Consider the following 23254-nt stretch of genomic DNA (forward strand, 5'->3'; position numbering starts at 1 on the left):
TAATTACTAATGCAACCAATTTTGAAAATCTAAGGATAGTATAGTCTTTGCTTACTATGATCATGTACGGTTAAAAAGCTTTAACAATTTAGTTTTAAACATACTTACAATTATGGTTCTTAAACTTAAGGGTAAGTTTTGTTAACTTATTAGATAGTTACATATTAAACCCCTTATTTTAAACCAACAACCCCACGAAGTTCTAACGACCATAATTTTTTTACATGTTAATATTTTTTTTAAAAAAAATTACACCATAAAAACGAGCATTTTATTCTCTTTAATTGAGTATGATTTTGTTATACTTTTTAAAACTTAAAAAATAACATGTTACGTGACATGCAATTATGGTCGCAGCGGGTCTGGTGGGCTTGGGTCATGTTTCAGATCGAGTTACTCGTTCATCAACGAATGGTTACACGTCCGACGTCGCATTACATGCATACTATAGTCAGGCTACGTGCGTACTATAGTGAGGTAACCGCTTATGCGGGCGCCAAGCTTGAAGGACCTTTTAAATTTTAAGAGGTACAAACATCATTGCATAAATTACTATCCTTAATGCATACAAATTTGAAAATGTAGGGGTACTATAGTATTTTAGACATCTTGAACGGTTAAGAATATTTAGTTTAGAAAATAATTACAATTATGATCCTTTAACTTCAACAAAACTTTGATAATTTATAAAGTAGTTACAAATAAACCCCTTAACTTAACCCATTTATTTGGCATATTCATTTAAAATTTTTATTTCTTCTATAACTTTTAATATATTATGTTTTAAAAACACCCGACTTTACCATTGCAACGTGCTTAATTTTGTCGACGTTTCAATGTAAATTTTATTTTATTTTGAGATGTTTATGATAATGTACAAGTCAATTAAGCATAAGAGTACAACTCATATATGCACTTATAAACTTAAAATATAATTACAAATTTAACCCTTCAATTATATTCAACTTTTGCAAGTTTAATTTATAATTACCGTTCCACTCCCTTAAGTTTACCTATGTATTCATCTATATTTCCATTTTTCTTTGTTTTTATCTTATATATTAGAATATATAAATTTTAATAAATTCAACCTTACAATCACGACGTGTTTATTTTTGTGGACGTTCCGATGTAAGATTTACTAAATATAGACGTGCATTTCGTGTCGCTTTAAAAGAAGTATAAATTTTGGTGAGTTTTGATTATTTTTTTAAAATATTTTTTGTTGTTTTGGGTCAACAATCAAGGACTTTGATAGGTCAAAACGCGTTCGCGTTATCACGGGTTGTAAGCCAAATGGGTTTAGGTCATTATAAAAAAAAGTTTAACATTTTGTTCATGTCAAAACAGGTGCTAAGTAAAATGAGTTCAGCCATTTAAAAAACTAACAATTTTGGTTATAGTTAAACCGTGTTATGAGCCTATCGAATTCAAGTCATTTTTTAAAAAAAAATTGGTTTTGGTTTGCGTCAAAATAGTTATATGCAAAATGAATTTGGGACATTTAAAAAATATCAATTTTGGCTCTGGGTGGACATTAAGTTTACCCGTATATTCATATATTTTTTTTTCTTTGTTTTTCTTTTATATATTTGAATATATAAATTTAAATTAATTTCAACCTTACAATCACGAGTTGTAAGCTAAGTGGGTTTAGATTATTATAAAAAAACGTTTAAAACTTTGTTCAGGTCAAAATGGGTGCTAAGTAAAATGAGTTCGGCCATTTAAAAAACTAACAATTTTGGTTATGGTTAAGCCATGTTATGAGCCTGTCGAATTCAAGTCATTTAAAAAAAATTGGTTTTGGTTTACGTCAAAATAGTTATATGCAAAATGAATTTGGGTCATTTAAAAAAAATATCAATTTTAGCCCTGGGTGGACATTAAGTTTACCCGTATATTAATCTATATTTTCTTTTTTCTTTGTTTTTCTTTTGTATATTTGAATATATAAATTTAAATTAATTTCAACCTTACAATCACGAATTGTAAGCCAAGTGGGTTTAGATTATTATAAAAAAAAAGTTTAAAACTTTGTTCATGTCAATACGTGTGCTAAGTAAAATGAGTCTGATCCATTTAAAAAAACTAACAATTTTAGTTATAGTTAAACCATGTTATGAGCATGTCGAATTCAAGTCATTTAAAAAAAATTTGTTTTGGTTTACGTCAAAATAGTTATATGCAAAATGAATTTGGGTCATTTAAAAAAATATCAATTTTGGCTCTGGGTAGAGATTAAGTTATCCGTATATTAATCTATATTTTCTTTTTTCTTTTGTATATTTCAATATATAAATATTAACAAATTTCAACCTTACAATCACGAGTTGTAAGCCCAATGGGTTTAGGTTATTATAAAAAAAGTTTAAAACTTTGTTCATGTCAAAAAGGGTGCTAAGTAAAATGAGTTCAGGCCATTTAAAAAAACTAACGCATGGTTAAACCATGTTATGAGTATATCGAGCTCAAGTCATCTATAATAAATTTTTGTTTTTGGTTCGCATCAAAACAGTTATATGCAAAATGAATTAAGTCACTTAAAAACATATCAATTTTGGCTCTGGGTGGACATTAATCTTTGGTCGTTTACGACGATTGTAAACACGAGTCTTAAGAAAGTTGATTTCAGAGGCTGATCTGGATCTACGGTGTAAGTAGTGAGGTCGCGCACGAATAGTGAATCCTATGGAAGAAAATTATTGATCCGTCACTGGTTGATGTTTTATTTACACACACAATGAAGGTTATGAAACCATTTTCCTGAGTTTTATTGTCTACTATGTTCTTAAGAGAGGTATCCATATAGTATTATTGTACTATATGCTATCTCATTTCAAATGTTTTTAAGAGTTCAACTTATTCTTATATTTATTTATAGATGTCAACACAATGGCTAAAGCCTCACTCAATTGGTATACAAAAAAATGGTACATTTGATTATATGTTAAAAAAAGAACATGTTTTTTTAATCATGTGTAAATATTGGTTTTGCTATTTGTTATCTTTATGATCAGATCATTACATGTCTTGTAACTACTAAAAATCGTTTAAACATATTATCATCGCCAGCATCGCGCGGGTTTACTGCTAGTTATACTTTATACTTGTCTTAAAAAAAACTAACATGTATGTCCAAAAAACCCAATTAGTCAACTTGTGTTTCTTATTTTTTTTAGTGGAGATTTAAGTTTGATCCTCATTTACATAATTTTTGATGGATATTGACAATAGATAATTTGAGCTAGCCTTTTGTGGGTGTCAGTGCGGATCCCGAGCACAACCAAGTTTTCATCCTACCGTGTGCTACGCTAGAGAGTTGTGGTCTTGTGACGGCACAACGGCTGTCAAGTGGCAGCCGGCGGTATAGTTTCTTGGGAGAATACTCAAGCCAAACTATGAAGACAGTGTGGCCCTGGTTAAGACAACATAGCCTGGCCAGAGTGGGGCAACGAAACTCTCCAAATTAGAGAGTGTGGTGGCCTAAACACAATAAAAGAAAGTTGTCGTTCTAAAAAAAGCTAAAAGGGCTAGTTTGGTTGAACTCAACGAGTTCACACGTTGACCAATTTAACCCAATTATGGTATTTAACCATCGGCTTTAAATAATGTTATCAAAAAACTAAAGCGTATAGTCAGAGTCATACCATCTCATCACATACTGTGGAAATCCGACAACGGTAGATATCGAAATCCAAATAGCAACAAGATCAACCGTCCACGACCACATCACTCCCAACGATACTTGCAACTCATAAATTCAAGAAAATGAGAAGCAGGATTTGTTTTAGTTAGATGGGTTACTAGACTGCATGCTTAATAGGTTGGTTTATAATCCAACCCACACCTTTGTTTCCATAATCGAAGCACACAAATAGCTTTGATTTGTTATGTTTATTCTTAGCTTAACCCAACCAACCCATGAGAGCTGCTTTTACGCATTTTAGTTTCTAAGCAAAGTTTCAAAAATGGAACATGGCGGCATCAGTCGAAATTGGAGTTGCACACCACGCACAACATTACTGGCAGAGCCGGCCCTATAGTATATCATGGTAAAACTAGGGCTTAGGGCCACCGAAATAAATAAGGCCTCCGTTTTAAAGTTTTTATATTTATATACATTAAAAACAAATATGTAGTGTATATAAATCATTAATATAACGTAATAATGGTCTGGCGCGCTGGCCAAACTTAGTATTTTTTACATTCCTTGATTCCGATGCAAGTTTGAATCTCTTCCATGAGTTTTTACTATGTTCTCTATTTCTATATGTTTCTTCTTAATTTCCATTTTTCATTTATGTCATTATTTGCTTGCTTATATATGCCCACAAACCTTAAATCACTTTGTTTTTGAAATAACAATTTTGTAATTTAAAAACAGAACACAACAACAAATACAACTAGAAATATAACACGAAGTTGGTAGCTATTAATATATAAAACAAGTAGAGATAAAAGAGCTTTGACATTTCTTTAATCTGAAATGGCTGGGGAGAGCAAATGTTCCTTTCTTTGACGGTACTTCCGGGAACATATCCAGCTGAGAGGCAGTGGGGCATGTATTCAAATCCCTCGTCGCCCACAAGCGGCTCAAAAGGGAAGGGTATTTCCCTCTGGGTGTAGGAAAAAACTTATTATTGTAGGTCTCAAACCCGAATAGAAGAGTAGGTTTTACACCTATAAATTAGAAAATGGCCCCATATTTATTTTCGCTTTGGGCCTTCAAAATTGTTGATCCGGCCCTCATTACTGGCGTACCTCCATCGTATCCATTGACAACCGGAAATCCAACGTTGCCTAGGTTTCCTAAATGGAACCCAGAAACAGTCGAAATTGGAGCCATACATGTCACACATTATGTTTCAGGAAAGATGTTGCGATAAACGACTTGAGATGGCCCAAAAAGCCACCGTCAACGGCGACCCGAGGTTTCAATCGCCGCTCGACTAAGCACCACCACCGTCAACAACAATATCAAATTAAGCAACGTAGATTTCAAGTAAAGTAAATCGAAGACGAAATTAAAAGTCATCTACAACTGAAATAAAAAAGAACATCAATTACAATTTACAACAACAACAACAAAGATAAGAAATCCAACCAGACATACACAAAACAAAATGGGAATAAAAGAGTATAAAACATAATGTATAAGGTACACGTATAATGCATAGTACAAAAAACATAATGCATAATCGTCTATGTTGACCGGAGAAGAAGGGACCACCACCGCTACCTAGGGTTTCGAAAGCTAAACATATAACAGTAGGGCGATGACATCGATCATCGATGTAAGAAACAAAGAGGCAGAAATCGGGGTTCATGAGGACGAAGATTTTGTCAACTTCACAGTCAAAGAAATTAACCATCGTCGAACGTCAATTACAACGATCAATGGTGAAAATAAATAAACCCAAATAAAAGAGTAAAAATGATAATGAAAAATGTACATGTATAATGCATAGCACAAACATATGATGCTAAGGTACAAGAACTGATACAGAATGTAACTTGTAACCGGAATGTAATTTTTGCGTTTTGAAAATCTCCAATGTAGTCTCTATAGTGTTTGTTTTAGAAAGAAAGAATTCCATAAATGATCCATAATGTTTAAAACTTGCACACAACGTCCCTAACCACCAACTTTGGTTTCATTATTGGTCCAAAATGATAACCCAGTTAACTTTTGGTGTTAAATGTTGCACGTTAGGGGGTAGTTTGGTCAATTTAATTATTTCATCTTTCTCTATTTTACTTGTGTTTCCAAACTTTTGCGGACATATGCATATTTATAATATTTACTTATTATTAGTATTCCCACTAGCAACTATTAACCTTGTATGTTATCAATTATGTGCCTAACTTGTTACTTGTAAATTTGCTTATTTGAACACATTCATAGAGGTCCAACATATTCACTTTTAGTATGATCATATGATTGTCGTAGTGGCCGGTGTCCAATCGCATGACAATTATTTCACCACAATTCACTCATGGTAACCAACGCCCGATGCACATGGCAACGGTTTAGCCCATATTTTATTATATGTTTGAATTGTTTACTAATATGGCTTTATTGTATACCGCATGAAGGAGAGTTTGCTCATTTTCTCATATTATATTATATTATATTATATTATATTATATTATATTATATTATATTATATTATATTATATTATATTATATTATATTATATTATATTAACTGGTATTTTACTCACTCAACCTTGTGTTGACAAAATCTATATTTATTTTTTACGCATATACAGGTTATCGTTTGAACTAGTTGCAAGATTTGGTGAAAGAATTAGAGATATTCTTATTAGAATAAATAAATCAAGACTTAGCTTAGATTTTGTAATTGAATTATATTGTTGCTTCCATTTCCAATTATGTAATTTGTTTGTTTGAATTTATTTGAATATTTAATTTAATCTAATATCTCACATTTTAAAATATTGCATGATAGTACCTTGAGAACTGTGAACAATCAGCTCACGCACGACATTTCCGTCGTAGTTTGAGGTGTGATAAAGCTGGTGTTATACAAAGCCATGTTAATGCGTATGAGATTGAAGAGGACGAGTTTGTTAGTCACTGTATATCGAAAGAACAAATCGCCATGTTGTTTGAAATGAACAAGGAGGAGGTAGAAAAGCTTGTTAGATAAGAGGATGCGAAGGTTGAGGAATTTTTTTATGAAGATGCCAGTTAGATATCCTTGCTGATATTTTTATTATGATGAAGATGACTAGATGAGATTGAAGATATCACGGCTGAGGAATACCAGTTTTCACAAATGAAGAGTTTAACAAGGCCGAGGAGAATTTAGAAAAAGAAAGTGTGGAGAAAAAGAAAGATGATGTCTCACATGTGACAACGCCTCAAGGATTACCTGCTTTGTTTGATTATAATGCTAAGAAGTTCAACAAATGAGTAATTCCGGTGAGACTAGCTCAAGAGAATTAGTTTATTCAAGCCAAATCCAAGTTATCAGACAAGCAGAAAAAAAAATATTTGAATGTAATGACTACAAATGGTGATATTATTTCTTGGATGTATGAGCCCGTCTTGAAGGTGTGTATTGTGAAATGGGATAACGACATTCAAAATTTTGAGAAGTTTACAGATTTTATCATGATGCCGCGATGGGATGTTCGTACATTGGCTTACCGACCCTTCATAAACTAGGATAACGTTGAGTTGTTGATGTTTGTCTTGCGTGGTGCTAAAATAAAAAAAGAGGGGTTTTAACTTTCGCACAAGGTTGTGTTTTAAATTTATAAAAGTGGTTTCTACTAAGACTAAACACACACAAAATAGGCAAGTGTACCTATCGTATATGTAGAATAGTATTGGTAAGAACCAAGTATCGATCCGTGGACACAAATGTTTCTAATAATGAATCTTCGTTTTACTTTAATCGGGGAGTTTAATCATTTTGGGGTTGATTTTCAAACTTTTTATAAAATAGAAATACTTATATATATATATAGGTGACAAGAAGAGAAATTCTAAATGAGTAATTCAATTATATGAAGGTTACCATCTAAGATCAAGAATCCACTCCATTCTTCCTTGATGATTATTAAGTAAACATGTGATAAACTTGCCTTAATAATGTATGATAGAATAGTCCTCATTTCTAAGTGAACACATTCTAAGACATAAAAGAAAGTAGCATGCGTATTTTCAAGTCCATCATTGCTTAATCTCATACTACCACGAGAATGTCAATTTAAGTAGACAAGTAGTTTGGTGAAGTAGAATGATTGACTTTGATTTCTCAAATATTAATCCTAACAACTTCGGATGATTGTAGTTAACTCACATAACCTCCCCTTGGTTGATTTAATTAGGTTATAGTTACACATTCCATTAACATAAGATTTCTTTAACTAGCATGATAACCTAAGCAATCGTGTTAACGATGTTATTTTAGAATTATCAAGACTAGAGAAATAGATCGTAACCTGTATCTCATCATTTCTAAGTACAATATAAGGATCCATGTTTTATCTTATGTAACATCCCCAAAATTTTGGTCCAAATTTGACAACTTAGTAAAGTTGAAGGATCAAAATTATTCTCTAAAATAAGTAATGAGAAAATTTAAATAAAGAAAATAGAATCATTATATAAGGAAATAAAAATATCCCATAAATAAAGTTATCTTATGTTAAGGATATGGAATAAGAAAATTACATCCCACATTGAAATATGTAAGTAAGTGGAAGCATTCCACATGGGTATAAATAAGAAAGTTAAGAATCATCCCACATGGAAAGTGGTAAAGATTTGGAAGTTCTTTATAACGAGATAAAAATTTCATAGTAATATTCTTTTACACCTAGCATGCACCCAGTGGTTCTAGTGGAGGGTGCGAAGCACCCGACGCGAATGCTCACGGGCACGGGCGAAGGGCGATAGGCGCAATGTGGCGTTTTGTGGCGCACTTTGCACTTCGCACGCTCGCCTTGAGAGCCGCCTTAGTATTTTTGGACAATGGGAGTTAAACCCAAAAGGAACAAGCGACCAAAAGACAATGGACCAAAAGTGAAAGATTGAATTCAGGAACCCATCGCGCTACCCGATGAGCCCAAAACACAGGTCATTGCGTATTGCGATGAACCTTTATGAGTTAGCGGACACGTTTCAGCTTGTGGTATGGCGGCGGATAATATACGGCGCCGCGATACGCGATTACCAAGACCCATCGTGTATCGCGATGGGCTGAGAAGTCAGCTATAAAAGGGAGGGTCATGACATTCACTTCTCACACCCAAAATCCATTCTCTCTCTAGAATCACCCTCTCTACCTCGTTTTGCGTGCTGAGCATCAATTGGCACGTCGAACCTCGTAATTCGTGCCAAATACCCGACGTTTCCTCGAAGTGCGTGCCACCCGAAATTAACTCGACATTCTATCTCGAAATACGCGCACGTCACGACGGCCACCATATGTCGCCTCGTTTTGCGTGTCAACCTCGAAGTTCGTGCTAAGACCCGAAGTTCTGACAGTTTAAGCACCAGTACGCGACATAGAGTAGAAGTGCTGCTCGTATAAGCTTAGGTATATAACTTCGAATACCCGTGTAAGGTAGGGATTCTGCGTAAGTCATTATTTTATTATTATTATTATATGGTCTAGACCATAGTCAGGGGTATAGTCCAAACCTTGATCATAATTATGTTTACATAAACTTTAAACATTCAAAGGATTATAGTAATGTTTCTTTACAATTAAGAAACACATAATTTTACATTCATAATGATATAAAGTTTCTTCCCGATTAAGAAACGTAACATTTTATATACAATGAATATAGTTAATATATTGTTTCTTCATGATTAAGAAACATAATATTTCACATACAAAGGTAGCAGTCAATAAACGTTTCTTCTTGAAGAAGAAACAGATTATAGATGTTTCTTCATGAGGAAGAAACTCAGCATATGATTAGTAAATAAACAGAAAGACTACAGGTCTAAATGTTTTATTCAAACAAATGATCAATCAAGGTTTAAAGCTATCAAAACCAGACTAAAGGTCTAAAGCCGGAAGACGATCCAGATATGTATATATATACCTATTTTATTATAGGTCAATCAATCATTCATTCACAGTCAAGGTTTCAAACGCACACCGACGGTACATATGAATACGTTAACCTTTTTAATCAGTCAAAACATATTTATATTCGATAAGATGAACGAGTGTTTGTCTTAACGAGTCAATCAACGTTTACATGAGATTACGTGATCTCTAAAACATTATAATACAAAGTAGAGAATTAAATCAACTCAGACCGAATACACATTTGTCTGGATCCAAACATAACTGTTCAGCCTAATCAGTCCAAGGCTACGTGGCCGCGGGCTAACGGTCATAACTAGTTTCCATTAAGGGCTACGTGGCTCAGGAACAATTGTGTGTGTAGGGCAGTGGTACATAGACCGGAAGTAGAAATGCTTCCGCTGAGCTTGTCGAGAAAACTATATTTGTATTGTAATATCATTCAAATTTTTTATAGAGTCATACGTGTTCACCAGCATATAGCTGACGTATTTTTCCCACATTTCAGGGAAATAGATTAACACAGGTAGCAAGAAATTATAATCATTTATGGAGATAGACGCTCGCAAGGTAGAGATGACTCAGTTTTAAATTATAAAAATATTGCAACAAGATTTAAACATGATTAATAAATCAAACACTTGGGTAATTATTATCCGAGAAGTTTTCAAACAAATTAATATTTTATTCAACCAAATCTTCCGCTAAAATAAACAGCAACTCTGATGTATTAACAAAACAGGTACCAACTATTGGTCATACGCCTAGGCCCTAAGCCAGGGTGTGACATCTTAAATAAGTTATCAAGGTATTCTTTTTACCATTTCTAGTCTCCAAGAACTCCAAGAACATGAGTGATCATGAATGATTATTAATCATCAACCTTGATGTATTGAGTTAAACTGATAGAACATTTCTTCATCAAAGGATAATTGCAAAATAACCATGTACTTTACCAAACTAAATCACATTTTTGACATAATCATCAAGTAAAACAAAGCTTCTTCATAGATTTTAGATGGTAAATGAAGTTTAGCTCATAATTAGCATAGTTATGAACATTAAAAGAGATGAAGTTAACAAAACACATGATCAAACTTAAACAATCTAACCAAATGCAGGATGAATCTTCCCTCTTTAATGATGATGGATGATGAAGATGATGATGATGATCTCCAAGCCTTCAAACTCTTCACAAGACCTTCAATATGAGTGTAATGTGGGTGTTTTTATAAGAGAAACTCGTATTGAGATTTTCTTCAAGCACACTTGATAAATGCAACATGATAATCTATTTATAGGCAGTCTGGAGAGGCAGGAACGATCGCGTGTTCCATGAGGCACGCCCCCCCCCCCTGTGTCCGCGTGTCCAGTCGCATTAAATGCTTTGCCAGATCGTACATGGTGACTCAGCACGGGGGCATGCTTCCTGAGGCACAGCCCCATGCTTCCTGAGGTGATCCTCTATTTGATCTGTTATATTTCTTTTGTCTTTTCTGAAAGGTGACCACAGCCCCATGCTTCCTGAGGCACAACCTCGTGCCCAAGGGTCCAGTATTTTGTCTTTTCTTGCAGATTTTTGTCTTTTCTTGCATAGAGAAGCATGGGGGCGTGTCCAGGGGCCATGGGGGCGTGTCCAGGTGTTTTCTTGGGCTTTCTTTCATTTATCTTTGGCTCTGCGCTTGTTTCTTCGTTTAAGGCTTAGGTTTACCTGAAAATACATTTTAATAAGATAATTAATTATTTGAGCTATATTATTTGATGGAAGTTGCAGTTTTTAGAGATTATTTGATGCTAAAAAGATATAAATTTGTATATACATCAGTTGTTGAGGTGTTTTTACAATCACCTGGTTTATGAAGTCAATCACGCGTTCAAATCTTTTCAACCGCATGTACCACAAGACACACAGGCTTCAATCAAAACCTATATAAAAACATCTTCCATCACACCGAACCCTAAATAGAGGCTTACTTCAATTGAATGTGCTAGAGAATTTGTAAGTCCCGTAAATGGATCTTTCAATATGATATCAACTATCTCGATGTTATTGCGGAATATAACACGAGATGATTCAAGACAAATACCAAGAACACAAATCACACCGATGAAAGATTCAAAACATACGTATATATTACGTCAAATGCTTAAGCAGCCTTACACAAAACACGTCCAACTAGTTTCACTTCTATTCTCGTGAAGGGCACCGAAACCCTATACAATACATCTATATATATAGGGGAAAACATAACCTAGCCCAACATTAAACCCAAGCCCACCGAGATCACAAGTTGATCTCGGTTTACATACACACATACAAAACACTAATTTCATTAAGCAATGACTAAGTACAAACCAACTAAATATCGACCCAACAGAAATAGGGCTTGAATCGGGCTTCAATCGATGCGTGTTAGAGAGTTCAGGGTTTAATCGATATGTTTTAGCGTTTGATTGATGTGTGGAAGTTTTTAAGTGTCGATATGTTTTATTTAATATTTTAAATTATTTTTGACAAAAAGATGGTGATTTCCAAGTGGGAATGCCAACTCAACTAGCTCAGCCAAAAAAAAGTAATAAAAAGCCACTTCAGCATCTCTGCTAATGGTGGGAGAAAAAATGAAAATTGAAAGTGATATCAGCCAACGAGTGAAAGTTAGGAGTATTAAAAAACCAATATCCCCTTATCCGGGTTTGGTGAAACCCATTATCCACGAATATTATTGATTGATGATTAAGGGGTTATTTTAAAAATAAATGGGATGTTATAACTCGTTTAAGGGCTATCTGGGTTAGTGACCCATGACCTACGGAAATTATTGTTTTATTATAAAATGGTTTCACAAGTAAATTGTGATGTTAGAACCCATTTAAGGATTATTCGTGTTTGAGTCAAACACATGAGAAATCCCAAATCACAAATTAAGTAATATGTTGATTTGAGAGCGGATGTGAAGCAAACAAAAAGTGTCACCTATGATTTTTTGGTTGGCATTAATATAGATAAATAATTATCAATAACTACATATCCTATAATATAAAAAACTATGTTTTTTTTTTAATTTAAATCTATTAAAATGAAGCATTAATAAGCAAGGTTTAAGAATCACCAATTTATATGGGAGATATGAGGGATGACCCTGGCTTGCCAGGGTTCGAGTCCTTATCTCATCCGGTTTTACCGGCTCCTCGCTGTCGTGCCATTTGGCGGGCGTGGGGTCAGGTTATCCGGTGAATCCCTCAATAGGTGGACCGCTAGGGGCTCCGTCCGTCCGGACTAGTGGCCGGCTCGGGCTACCTTTAGCCAATGGGGGGCCGCATACGAAGTACCCAGCGTTACTTAGTTGGTCGTTCAAAAAAAAAGGAAGAAATAAAAATTAAAATTTAAAAATTCTATTTGTTTTGGATAAACGGGTGTTGATATCGGATAGGTGTTAGGTATTATCATCCGATCCCATACCCAGTTTACCTTAGAAAAATTTTAAATCCTAATCTCATACCCGGCCCAAAGCCCGTAGGTTTTCGAATATACAAATCTCATCTGGGTTTTTTTGCCATCTATATAATTGCATTGCATGGTACCCGGTGCTTCCTATATAATCAGTTAGACAAATCGTCATCCAAGTTTCATTATTAATCAAAACCCTAGCTGACTGGTATGTATGCCGGTGTTTATAATCCACTTTGCAATTTTAGTGGGCATGTATCATCGTGTAATTTGATATAATGTTTGTTTGTTTGTTTGTTAAATGATCTTTCGTATACAGGCCATGGAATCTGGTGACTGGAGGGCTCAACTGCCACTAGACTTACGGAAAAGGATGACCAATGATATGTATGTTATGTATCATTATTATTATTATTATCATTATTATTATTATTATTATTATTATTTTATGCTCTGAATGTTATTATTTGACTGATAATTCCTTTTCTGTGTAGAATGGGTTTCATGATGAATGAGCTTCCGTTATCCGAGCACGGGGAACTTTGGAAAATGGCTCAAAGGGCTGAAGACAACATTTTTACTGTTGCCACAACCCTGGTATGCTGTGTTTTTAATTAGTTGCTTTTGTCTGTGGAATAATTGGACCCACCTATAATGATGCATTTTATTTTGTTTGGTTTGCAGCTTGAACATATACAGAATATACGCATGATTATGTTGGGTGCGCAAAGTATATTACAAAAGTCCATGGCACCCCCCATTCGGATTCCAAATGCCGGAGACTGGCTACAAGAAATGTATAACAAGGTGCTCTAATCTGTATTATATATTTCTTTTCTTTTCATATGTTTTTGTTTCAATACAATTCACTCCTCAAAGTTATAAACTCATCTTCTTATGTTTTGGATCAATGACCTTCGATTTTTCTTCCAGTTAAAAGATTTGATAGACGAGTGTGGTGACTGGATGGATCAACTGCCAACAGATTCACGCGAAAAGAACCGTAACAAGATGTATGTGCCTTTATTTAACACTCTCTTCAAAAATCAAAAAGTTTGTTTATGTTGGCTCACCTGGTTGAGTTTGAATTGCTTGTTGTGACTTACTTGTAAAGTTTCTGCTGACTGACATCGATCTGTTGACCTTGTGTAGAGCGGATACCTTGAAAAGGCATCTTCCTTTCTCTGAACATGAGGGACTTAAGAAAACAGCTGTGAGGATTGAAGACGAGGTCTATACTGCTTCCACGAGCCAGGTTTGTTTTCTTCTCGCGATTGAAGAATTAGGACAAGGAAGTGAGTGTTGTGGGACCTTAATGTTTTTGGTTTGCAGCTTGAATATTTAGAGAAGATACGCTCAAGTATGCAGACATTGGAGATTGCATTACAAAATCCTGCATCAAACTCTACTGCTGAGAGTGCAAACCCCTCATATCCAGGTATTTTATTATAATACACTACTATCGCTCGATGTCGTTTCTATACCAAACATGCTAAGGAAAGGAATGCCATTGAAATCCATCCAAACCAAACAGGGCTAATAAGTAATCTAATGATTTTCAATGCTTTCTAGCATCTGATTTTTCTCCAATGGATAGGTTCGCGCGGGATGCTGCAAAGGCGACCATTTGCTATGCATGTGCCATCTAACACTATTCTTCATCGACGACAAACGATGTTACAGGGCATGCACAGGAAAGTTGGAAAGCAAGGACAACAATACTATGTCACAAAGCAGCAGATGGTATTGTTAATATCTTCCTAATTACAGGCTCTATAAGTTTGATTCGTTTTCATTTTCTTTTTCTTTTTCAGATAAAAGGTATAGAAGACCTGTCTCTACTAGATTCGATGCCTGACACCACCATGGAATCTGATGATTGGAAGGCTCAACTGCATGCAGATATACGCGAAAGCATCAGTAATCAGCTGTATTCTTCTTTAATTTTCTTTTTTTTTAGGTGCAATAAAAGCTCGACTGTTTCTTTTACACTTTTATTTCACTGAAAATTCCTGCAAACTGTTTGAATTATAAAATGGTGTAGAATGGCTTTCTTGAAGAGGAAACTTCCATTCTCCGGGCATGAGCAACTTGGGAAATTACCTGAGAGTGTAGAAGAGAAGATGTATAATGCTGCCGGAAGCCTGGTTAGTTGGGTCTTTAGTTGTTTATTGTCTTTTTGCTTTTGTGGAATAAAGATTTAGGAGAAGGAAGTGGTATCATGTTTGTTGGACCTAAATTTATTTGGTTTGCAGTCTGAATACTTGCTGAATATACGCTGGAGTATGCTGGGCATGCTGATTATAATACAAAATCCCTCGGCAGCCCCCTTCTGGTTTAAGACTGGTTCTCAAAGTCTTAGAGACTGGCAAGAAGAAATGTATCACAAGGTGATGTAATGTTGCATTATAATATGCTTTTGCGTTGAACACTGCTTTATTTAAATACAACTGACTCAAAGTTGTAAACCAGTGCATATTTCCTTTTGTTTTCAATCAACTGACTGACTTGAGTCAATTTTTTCTTCTTTCAGTTAAATGCTTTGAATGACCTGGGTGCAACTGATTATGGGAATATCAGATCGGAATATTAGTCAGGGCGTAGAAGTTAGAGAGAGTGGAATTCACCAACATCTAAGCTGACAGTTGAAATCAACTCGTATTCTATTTAACTACCGTTCGTTACAATTGCTGGCAGTTGAGTCTGCTAATGAAAAACAACCATGTTATGTTATTAAAACGGCAAAGATGTACTTTTGGGTGTCGGGCCCTTTTTTGTCAGATTGGGCTGACATACAAGCATGCTATTGTTAAGAGTATCAGTTTTCCCAAGTTCATTACTCAACCATGAACCACCATAATGAAATTCATTGACATCAGTAACAGATCTCACCATTTCTCAGTTTCTAAATGCATACCTTTTTACACCCAATCACCCATGGTTATGAAAGTAACATGATTATTAAGCATGAATTTAACACACAATTCAAGTTAGAACTCGCTTAACATGAGGGATGACCTCACTATCACCAATTTATATGGGAGATATGAGGGATGACCTTGGTTTGCCAGGGTTCGAGTCCTGATCTCACCCGGTTTTACCGGCTCCTTGTTGTCGTGTCGTTTGTCGCGCGTGGGGGTCGGGTTTTATCCGGGGAATCCCTTAATAGGTGGACCGCTAGGGGCCGTCCAGACTCGTGGCCGGCTTGGGCTACCTTTAGTCAATGGGGGCCGCATACGGAGTACCCGGTGTTACTTAGTTGGACGTTCCAAAAAAAAAAGAACTCGCTTAACCCATAATTCAAATCAAACATCCCATAAACACATATTTGCGAATAATGTAAGTGTACTAGTTTAAAAATTAATTCATCCATCTATTGATCTAGTTGGTTAAATTTACCCCCATCTCAAATTCATCTTACTCAAATACAGTCATAAACACCAGGAAATCGAGCCTAAAAACCATGAAATTAAGCTTAGAGAAATGAAAATTGAATTTCTATGTATAGAGCTCTACTGTGGCAAAATTGGTATATTTGGAGATGGAGAGAGAGATTTGAATAGAGAAGAAAAATAAGAGAAATTCCAAAACTTAGAATATTGGAGAATAAAATATATTGATGAGTCGAGCTCAAACGTATTTGAAGCTCGAACCCAAACTCTCTTGTATTAGTGTGCTGAGCTTTAGCTTAGACGAATTGACTAATCTTGTTTCTAACATGGTAAAAATGTTAGTTTTGTTGTGAAAAAGCCTAATAGTCAGAATATGCGAAAGAGGTGTAGGGAGAAATATGGAGACTTCATTAATTATGTGTGTATTACAATGATGTATAATGAAATGCATCTATAGGAGAAAATAACTTGAAAAAAAAACTAATTTATATTAGGTATTAATAACCACAATAATATATATTTATAACTCCCCCCATTGGTTATCAACTTAATACGATTAGAGATGATGTCTCATTAAAAACCTTGCTAAAAAAACCCAGTGGGACAAAATCATAGCTAAGGGGAAGAGTGCAACGCGTTGTGTATCCTCACGATTTATATTCCTTCAAAATGGTAAGTATTGATCTTCTGTGAAAGTTGCCAAAAACTTCTGTAGTCAATCATTTGTCTCGTGGTCGTTTGATATTTGAATTTTTAATTTGAATAGTGTTGCATGATCTTCATGTGAGAACTTCTATCGCCTCATCACATATTGATATACATACACCATTGTATCAATGACCCTGTTGTTTTTTGCTGCATCAACAAGTTTAACCAAACTTGTTTGATGGGTTAGTAAAAAAAAATCATGTTTCATACATGAAATATATGTTCTAACCAATTCTGATGTCTCATAGTTGTACACATGCCGAAAAATTTAAATAAAAGAGATAAAAATCATGTAAAGTTGGCTAGACATGTTAATGAGCAAATGCATTTAATTATAGTATATTTTTCATAAAACAAAAATTTTTACAAAGTAAAAAAACCAAAAACTTTTATTTTTCATCCCGGTTTCATAGAACAAACGCCACATAATTATACACATATGTATATGTGTATTTAATCTCGATTTATATAATGTACACATATGTATATTATCATTTATCTTAATTGTACATATGTGTATAAAGAATAACATGTATAAAGTTAATAAATACGTATTTTTTAATTTTATAAAAGTTATTTTTTATACACATATGCACAATTAAGATAAAAGATAATGTACATATTTGTAAATTATGTAAATCGAGATTAAATAAAAATATACATATGTGTATAATTAAGGGTTTTTTTTATGAACCCGGGATGAAAAATAATATTTTTTGGTTTTTTTACTTTTTAAAAATTTCGTTTTTTATATAATTTTTTAAAGAGTTTTTTTTGTGACTCAAAATGGTTCTCAAAGTTCTTAGTTTTCAAAAGGTTCTCTTAGGATCCTTACCCTATATATATATAGGGTGGGGTTAAAATAAAAAGTGGAGTGTGTCTAAGAACTGTGACAAGTAATCTGGTGCGTTAGATTTGTTGATCTGATGGTGGATATGGAAAGTGTGTTTATTGTGCGATGTGTTTTATTTTAGTTGCGGAGTGTTTATTGTGCGGTGTGTTTTATTAGATCTAATGGTGAAAACACACTTTCTACACTTTTTAGGAAAAATCTACTTCTTATTATAACTTTGCTCTCTCTCTCTATATATATATATATATATATATATATATATATATATATATATGGGTGGGATCAAGAGAGAACTTCATTAAAACCATTTATTTTACATGATCAATGGTTAAAAATAAGAGAACGGGGGAATAGAAAAAAAAAGTTGGGTTTTTAATGAGGGGGTAAAATTGGAATTGACCTAAATCTAAACATGTCATTATCTCTTCTCTCACTCCATCATTCCCTGTATCTTTCACCCGATCTAGATCTAATATTTAGTATGTTGTATTACATATATGCAGCAGTTATCTATTATGTTTATGCAACACTAATCTATTACGTACATATATAGTATGTTGTATTACATATATGCAACAGTTATATATTACATGCATATGGAGTCTGTTATATTGTATATATGCAACACTTGTCTGTTACGTACATATGCAATCTGTTGTATTACATATATGCAGTAGTTATCTATTACATACATATGCAGTCTCTTGTATTGTATATATGCAACACTTATAATTGATTGGATTGAGGTGTGTTTGCTAATAAGCATATGGAATGTTTCAGGGTATTGTGTTACCTATATGCATTTATCTGCAACTAAATACATATAGATTGGTGCTATTACATATATACACTTATGTGATATACATAATATTAGTATTGCAAGAACCCCATAAACACAATTGGTTCATAATCCTACAAATTACCTCATCAAAACTACACATTGATTAACAAAACGAATATAAACATACTCAGAATCAATAATCGACTCTCAATCAATCTTCAATTTCATCAATATAACTCTAATTTTGACGTTTTCTATCCAATTTTGACCAATGACGAAGTCAAACTCTTAGATATGATAATTTGCTGACTAAAACTGAAAAATTAAGCATTAAATTTGTTCCATAATATCTCGAAATCATTACTATATCATCAAACTCTCATCAATTCAAACAAATATTAGATCTGGATCATCAATTTTTGAAGACGTGTGGTGAATAAGGTAATTAGGTGAAGCTGTGGGTTATTGATATTATTTGGAAAGCATTTTTACAAAAGTAACCCTCTATTTATGAGTTCTCTAGTTCTCTCCCAAACAATGAGTTCTCTCTTGATCCTTCCCATATATATATATATATATATAACTTTATATTTATAGATATCTATTATTTTCGATTTAGCTTAATATGATTTGTAAATAAATGGATAATTTAAGTAAACTAAAAATGGTTTTCCCTCATCTAAATGAATCGGTCATCGCTAAACTATCAAAACGAGTGTTAGTTTAATTTATAAATATATATGTTATATTAAAATGACGATTATTTATTTAAAATTGACATGTAACTTGTAATAATATTTAAATTGATCACGTTTTTATTACAACTTTAGAAAATTAATGTAAAATATATTTAACGTCTTCTCGATCCCAAATCCGTTATAGACCCTTGAAACCTTGTCTTGTTTAATTTATAATCATATTTTATATAATTAGGACTTATGGTCGAGACTCCTCGTGGAACTAACTAACTTATCTTCGTCGTAACCGTTATCGTCTTCTCATTACCGTCCCTTATTTTAAAGGCGAGTAATCATATCCCTTTTTTCTCTGTTTTTGTTTTGGGGTGATTATACGTACTAGAAACTACTATTATTATATAATCTCACTCAAATACAATTCCCTTATCTACGTGGTCTGATATTGCTCGAATAATTGTTGATTGTTATATGATCTATGTGTTTACTGTTTTAATGGTTGGTTAATATCTCATCCTCATCCTCATAGTATGATCATACGTCGTCCGAGTAGACATGTCTGAAATCTAGTGGCTTGTTGAAAAGACATATCTATTTGTTTATGTTAATTGATGCTATTCACTAACGCAAGGAATTGTTTATTTCTCGTTATTATTATTATATTTATACTAAAGTGTGGTTACTCACTCAACATGTGTTGCTAACAAATTATTTTTTACACATAATGCATGTTGTTATAGGAAGTTATTTAACGTGAAGACATTGATTTGGACCTTAGGCTAAAAATTATAAAGTTTAAATGTTGTATCCTTTTCTTTTTCATTTGAATTGTTTGTGTATGATTGTTGTGAATAAATAAATTTAGATATTGACACTTATTATTATTATTATTATTATTATTATTATTATTAGTGTCTTTGAGTTATGATACAAATATTTTCATGCCCCAGCATGTTCTGCTGTTAGGTTGGGGTGTGATTGATTGGTATCAGAGCTGAAGGCTATAATATATATGGTTAGACGTAACGACCTAGTAGCTTGGTTAGGGTCCGTCCTTATACATGTTCCTATACGTGTACTCTATTTGTTTAAATTATATGTTCATAGCTTAATTATATTTAAACGTTTTTATTCATATTATTGTACACAAAATGCACACACAACTCCGAGGCTATACCTCACTCTCAAAATCATTTTCAAACCATAGATGTTAATTTAAATTAGGAAATTCATTAAGAAATCCTACTTGTTTACTCCCCTCTCATTGAGGATGATTTGTGTGATGGATACGTAGTAACTGGAAGGTAGGCACACTTGTTCTTCAACCCCTTGACACCAAGGCTTCTGAGCCTAAGGAAATGCAATGCACATAAATCTCAATCAATCGCGAGACCCAATTGCTTTCCTGGAGGGTTCAGCGAGGATGTGAAACCTGTTAGGCCAAAGCATATCACACCAAACGTCTACGAATCTATTAATCTCATTGTATCAAACGTGATCATGTGACGATCACATTCCTTAATTATAATCAAATTCACGGTGATACGTGGTTAAAGTTGGTTTTTTCCCTAAGTTGTTTAAGTTTAATGAATGAGTGGGAAAAGCCATGGTGGTTCATGGGTACCCCTACCGTTCACATCAACTCCTCATATCTCGATTTTAGTCGATTCTCGATCATTTTGTTGAAATAAAGCCATGGTGATACATGGATAATCCAACAACTAAGTTTTTATTATTGATTTTATATATGGATATCAATGTTTTTTTTCATTTTTGTTATAGGGAACCCTTGTGATACATGAACTCCTAAATCGCTTGTGTACCATATTATTAAATTCTCATTTCATTTAAAGTTGATATCACAAATGATTAAAACCCTTAACCTCAAATTTAATTTAGAGTTGCTGAAATTTTATTCAATTGTTAATTTTTTTCTTGTATGGAAAACACTCATACATTTACATCAATTACCCAAAGCTCATGAAATTTTACACATTTTGTCCCAGCAGCATATCTTCTCGCCTTATCAACCCTCACCGTCGCACCGGTAACTCAAGCCGCAATATGTCATCCCGCATCATCAAGGGAATCGCGGAAGCTCTTCCAACCCTCATTTCCCAACTTTAAACCATGAATGCCACCACCGCACCCGTAACTACCAACCCAGTTGCTTGTTCCTTCAAGCAATTCACCAACGCAAACCCACACAAATACGTTGGAGTCGAGGGTACTATCACTCTCCTCCAATGGTTCAAATATATAGAGAGTGTCTTCCTTCATTGTGGATGCCTGGAAGATAAGAAAACCACATATGCCTCAAGTGTATTTGACTTGGGCACCCTTACTTGGTGGAATAGTGGAAAACACTCCCTAGGGGCGGAAGTTGCCACGACCTTGCCATGGGAAGACCTTAAGAAGCTCATGCTCAAGAAGATTTGCCCGAAATACGAGCTCCATAAGTTGGAAGAAGAGTTTTGAAATTTGAAACAAGAAGGTGCTGACAATGTGACTTATAATAACCGTTTCCACGAACTAAGCCTCCTCGTCCCGCATATGGTCACTCCTCTCAAGCGTGCCATCAATAAGTATATCTCCGGCTTGCCTATGCAAATTAAGACTCCATCTTGAGTCATGACCCAAAGATCCTCCACGATGTTATAACTCTTTCAGGTACCCTCACCAAAAACCACGTTAAGGTTGGGACTTTAACACGTAAAAGTACCAAAAAGCCTACCGAAAAAAGCCACGACTGAACCTTCCAAGGAGATCAAAATCAAAACCTCATCAAAACCCATAAAAACTAACAACTACACCAACTACAACAACAAAAACAAATGCAAACACTGAAACTATGCTCTAACTAACCCGAACCGCTCATCAACCCAAGATATCCAATGACAACCCAACAAAAAGCCCTACATGGGAACATATCCATTGTGTAACACGTGTAAGTTTCACCACCCTACTACCGCACATTGTCGAAAGATCTTTAACTATGGTTACTTCGGCCTCTTCATCAACTTTTTCCGAGAATCTATTTAGACTCAACACAACTCACCCATCCCACAACCCGTTATTCAACCATTTCACCAACCATATGCCCTACCACATGCTCTCACTCTCCCAACCATGCGAGCCTGCTATCATTGTGGTAGCCCAAACCACCTTCGCAACACATGTCAAAACTCGTTTATCAAATCCAAACCAACCAACTCCATGTATATCAAGCCCAACCAATGCAAGCCTAACCCATACAATATATTCAACCTCAACCAAACCAAGGCGAGCAGACTCAAGTGAACCAAGCCAACCAGGGTGCGCAAGGGCGTTTGTACTACATCAACGCCAATGAATTTCAACTTAGAAATCATGGAACTACCTCACACTAGTCCTTATGCCCAATACCTACCTACCCCGAGTAAACAAGCACTCGGACGATACTTTTCTTACATTTAATATTTTGTCTTTGATCTTTCCGTTTAAATAATGTCTCAATGTACTATCAAATTTTCAATATTATTAATGAAATCATGTTTGCATTTGATATATCTATCTTCATTTACTCTCCTCACGAAGCACGACACGCATTGCTTATACTATCTATAGAACTATATTTGTTTACTCACACTCAACTCAATTTAACAGCCTATGATCGATGACCCCCCAAACATAATCGTTAATGGAAACCGAAACCATGTGCATGGATATGTGCATGGTTATCTAATAGGAACCTTAACCATACTTTTGGCTACCTATGGCCGGTTACCTTTGAATCAGGGTTGTATACATAGCTA

The 23254-nt window shown here is 34.4% G+C and overlaps 1 protein-coding gene across 1 annotated transcript; it reads left to right on the forward strand.

Annotated features, from left to right (window-relative positions):
- Positions 1-13353: 13353 nt before the first annotated feature.
- On the forward strand, positions 13354-15624 carry LOC143614552 (uncharacterized). Its single transcript, XM_077087960.1, has 11 exons — positions 13354-13418; positions 13526-13628; positions 13716-13838; positions 13965-14125; positions 14184-14286; positions 14364-14469; positions 14629-14774; positions 14846-14961; positions 15076-15187; positions 15287-15421; positions 15565-15624. The coding sequence occupies exons 1-11, from the start codon at positions 13354-13356 to the stop codon at positions 15622-15624; spliced, it is 1230 nt and encodes a 409-aa protein (XP_076944075.1).
- The last annotated feature ends 7630 nt before the right edge of the window (positions 15625-23254 follow it).

The sequence above is a fragment of the Bidens hawaiensis genome, unplaced genomic scaffold (assembly GCF_021521415.1).
Source record: "Bidens hawaiensis isolate Kalapana, Puna unplaced genomic scaffold, B.hawaiensis_p1.1 tig00040308_1, whole genome shotgun sequence".
Taxonomy (NCBI): domain Eukaryota; kingdom Viridiplantae; phylum Streptophyta; class Magnoliopsida; order Asterales; family Asteraceae; genus Bidens; species Bidens hawaiensis.

What these genes read in the sequence shown, in the direction of transcription:
- LOC143614552 (XM_077087960.1), top strand. Translation starts at nt 13,354, where the DNA reads ATGGAATCTGGTGACTGGAGGGCTCAACTGCCACTAGACTTACGGAAA. An exon ending in AAAAGGATGACCAATGATAT is followed by an intron (nt 13,419 to 13,525) that starts GTATGTTATGTA and finishes TTTTCTGTGTAG; the next exon opens with AATGGGTTTCATGATGAATG. An exon ending in TACAAGAAATGTATAACAAG is followed by an intron (nt 13,839 to 13,964) that starts GTGCTCTAATCT and finishes TTTTTCTTCCAG; the next exon opens with TTAAAAGATTTGATAGACGA.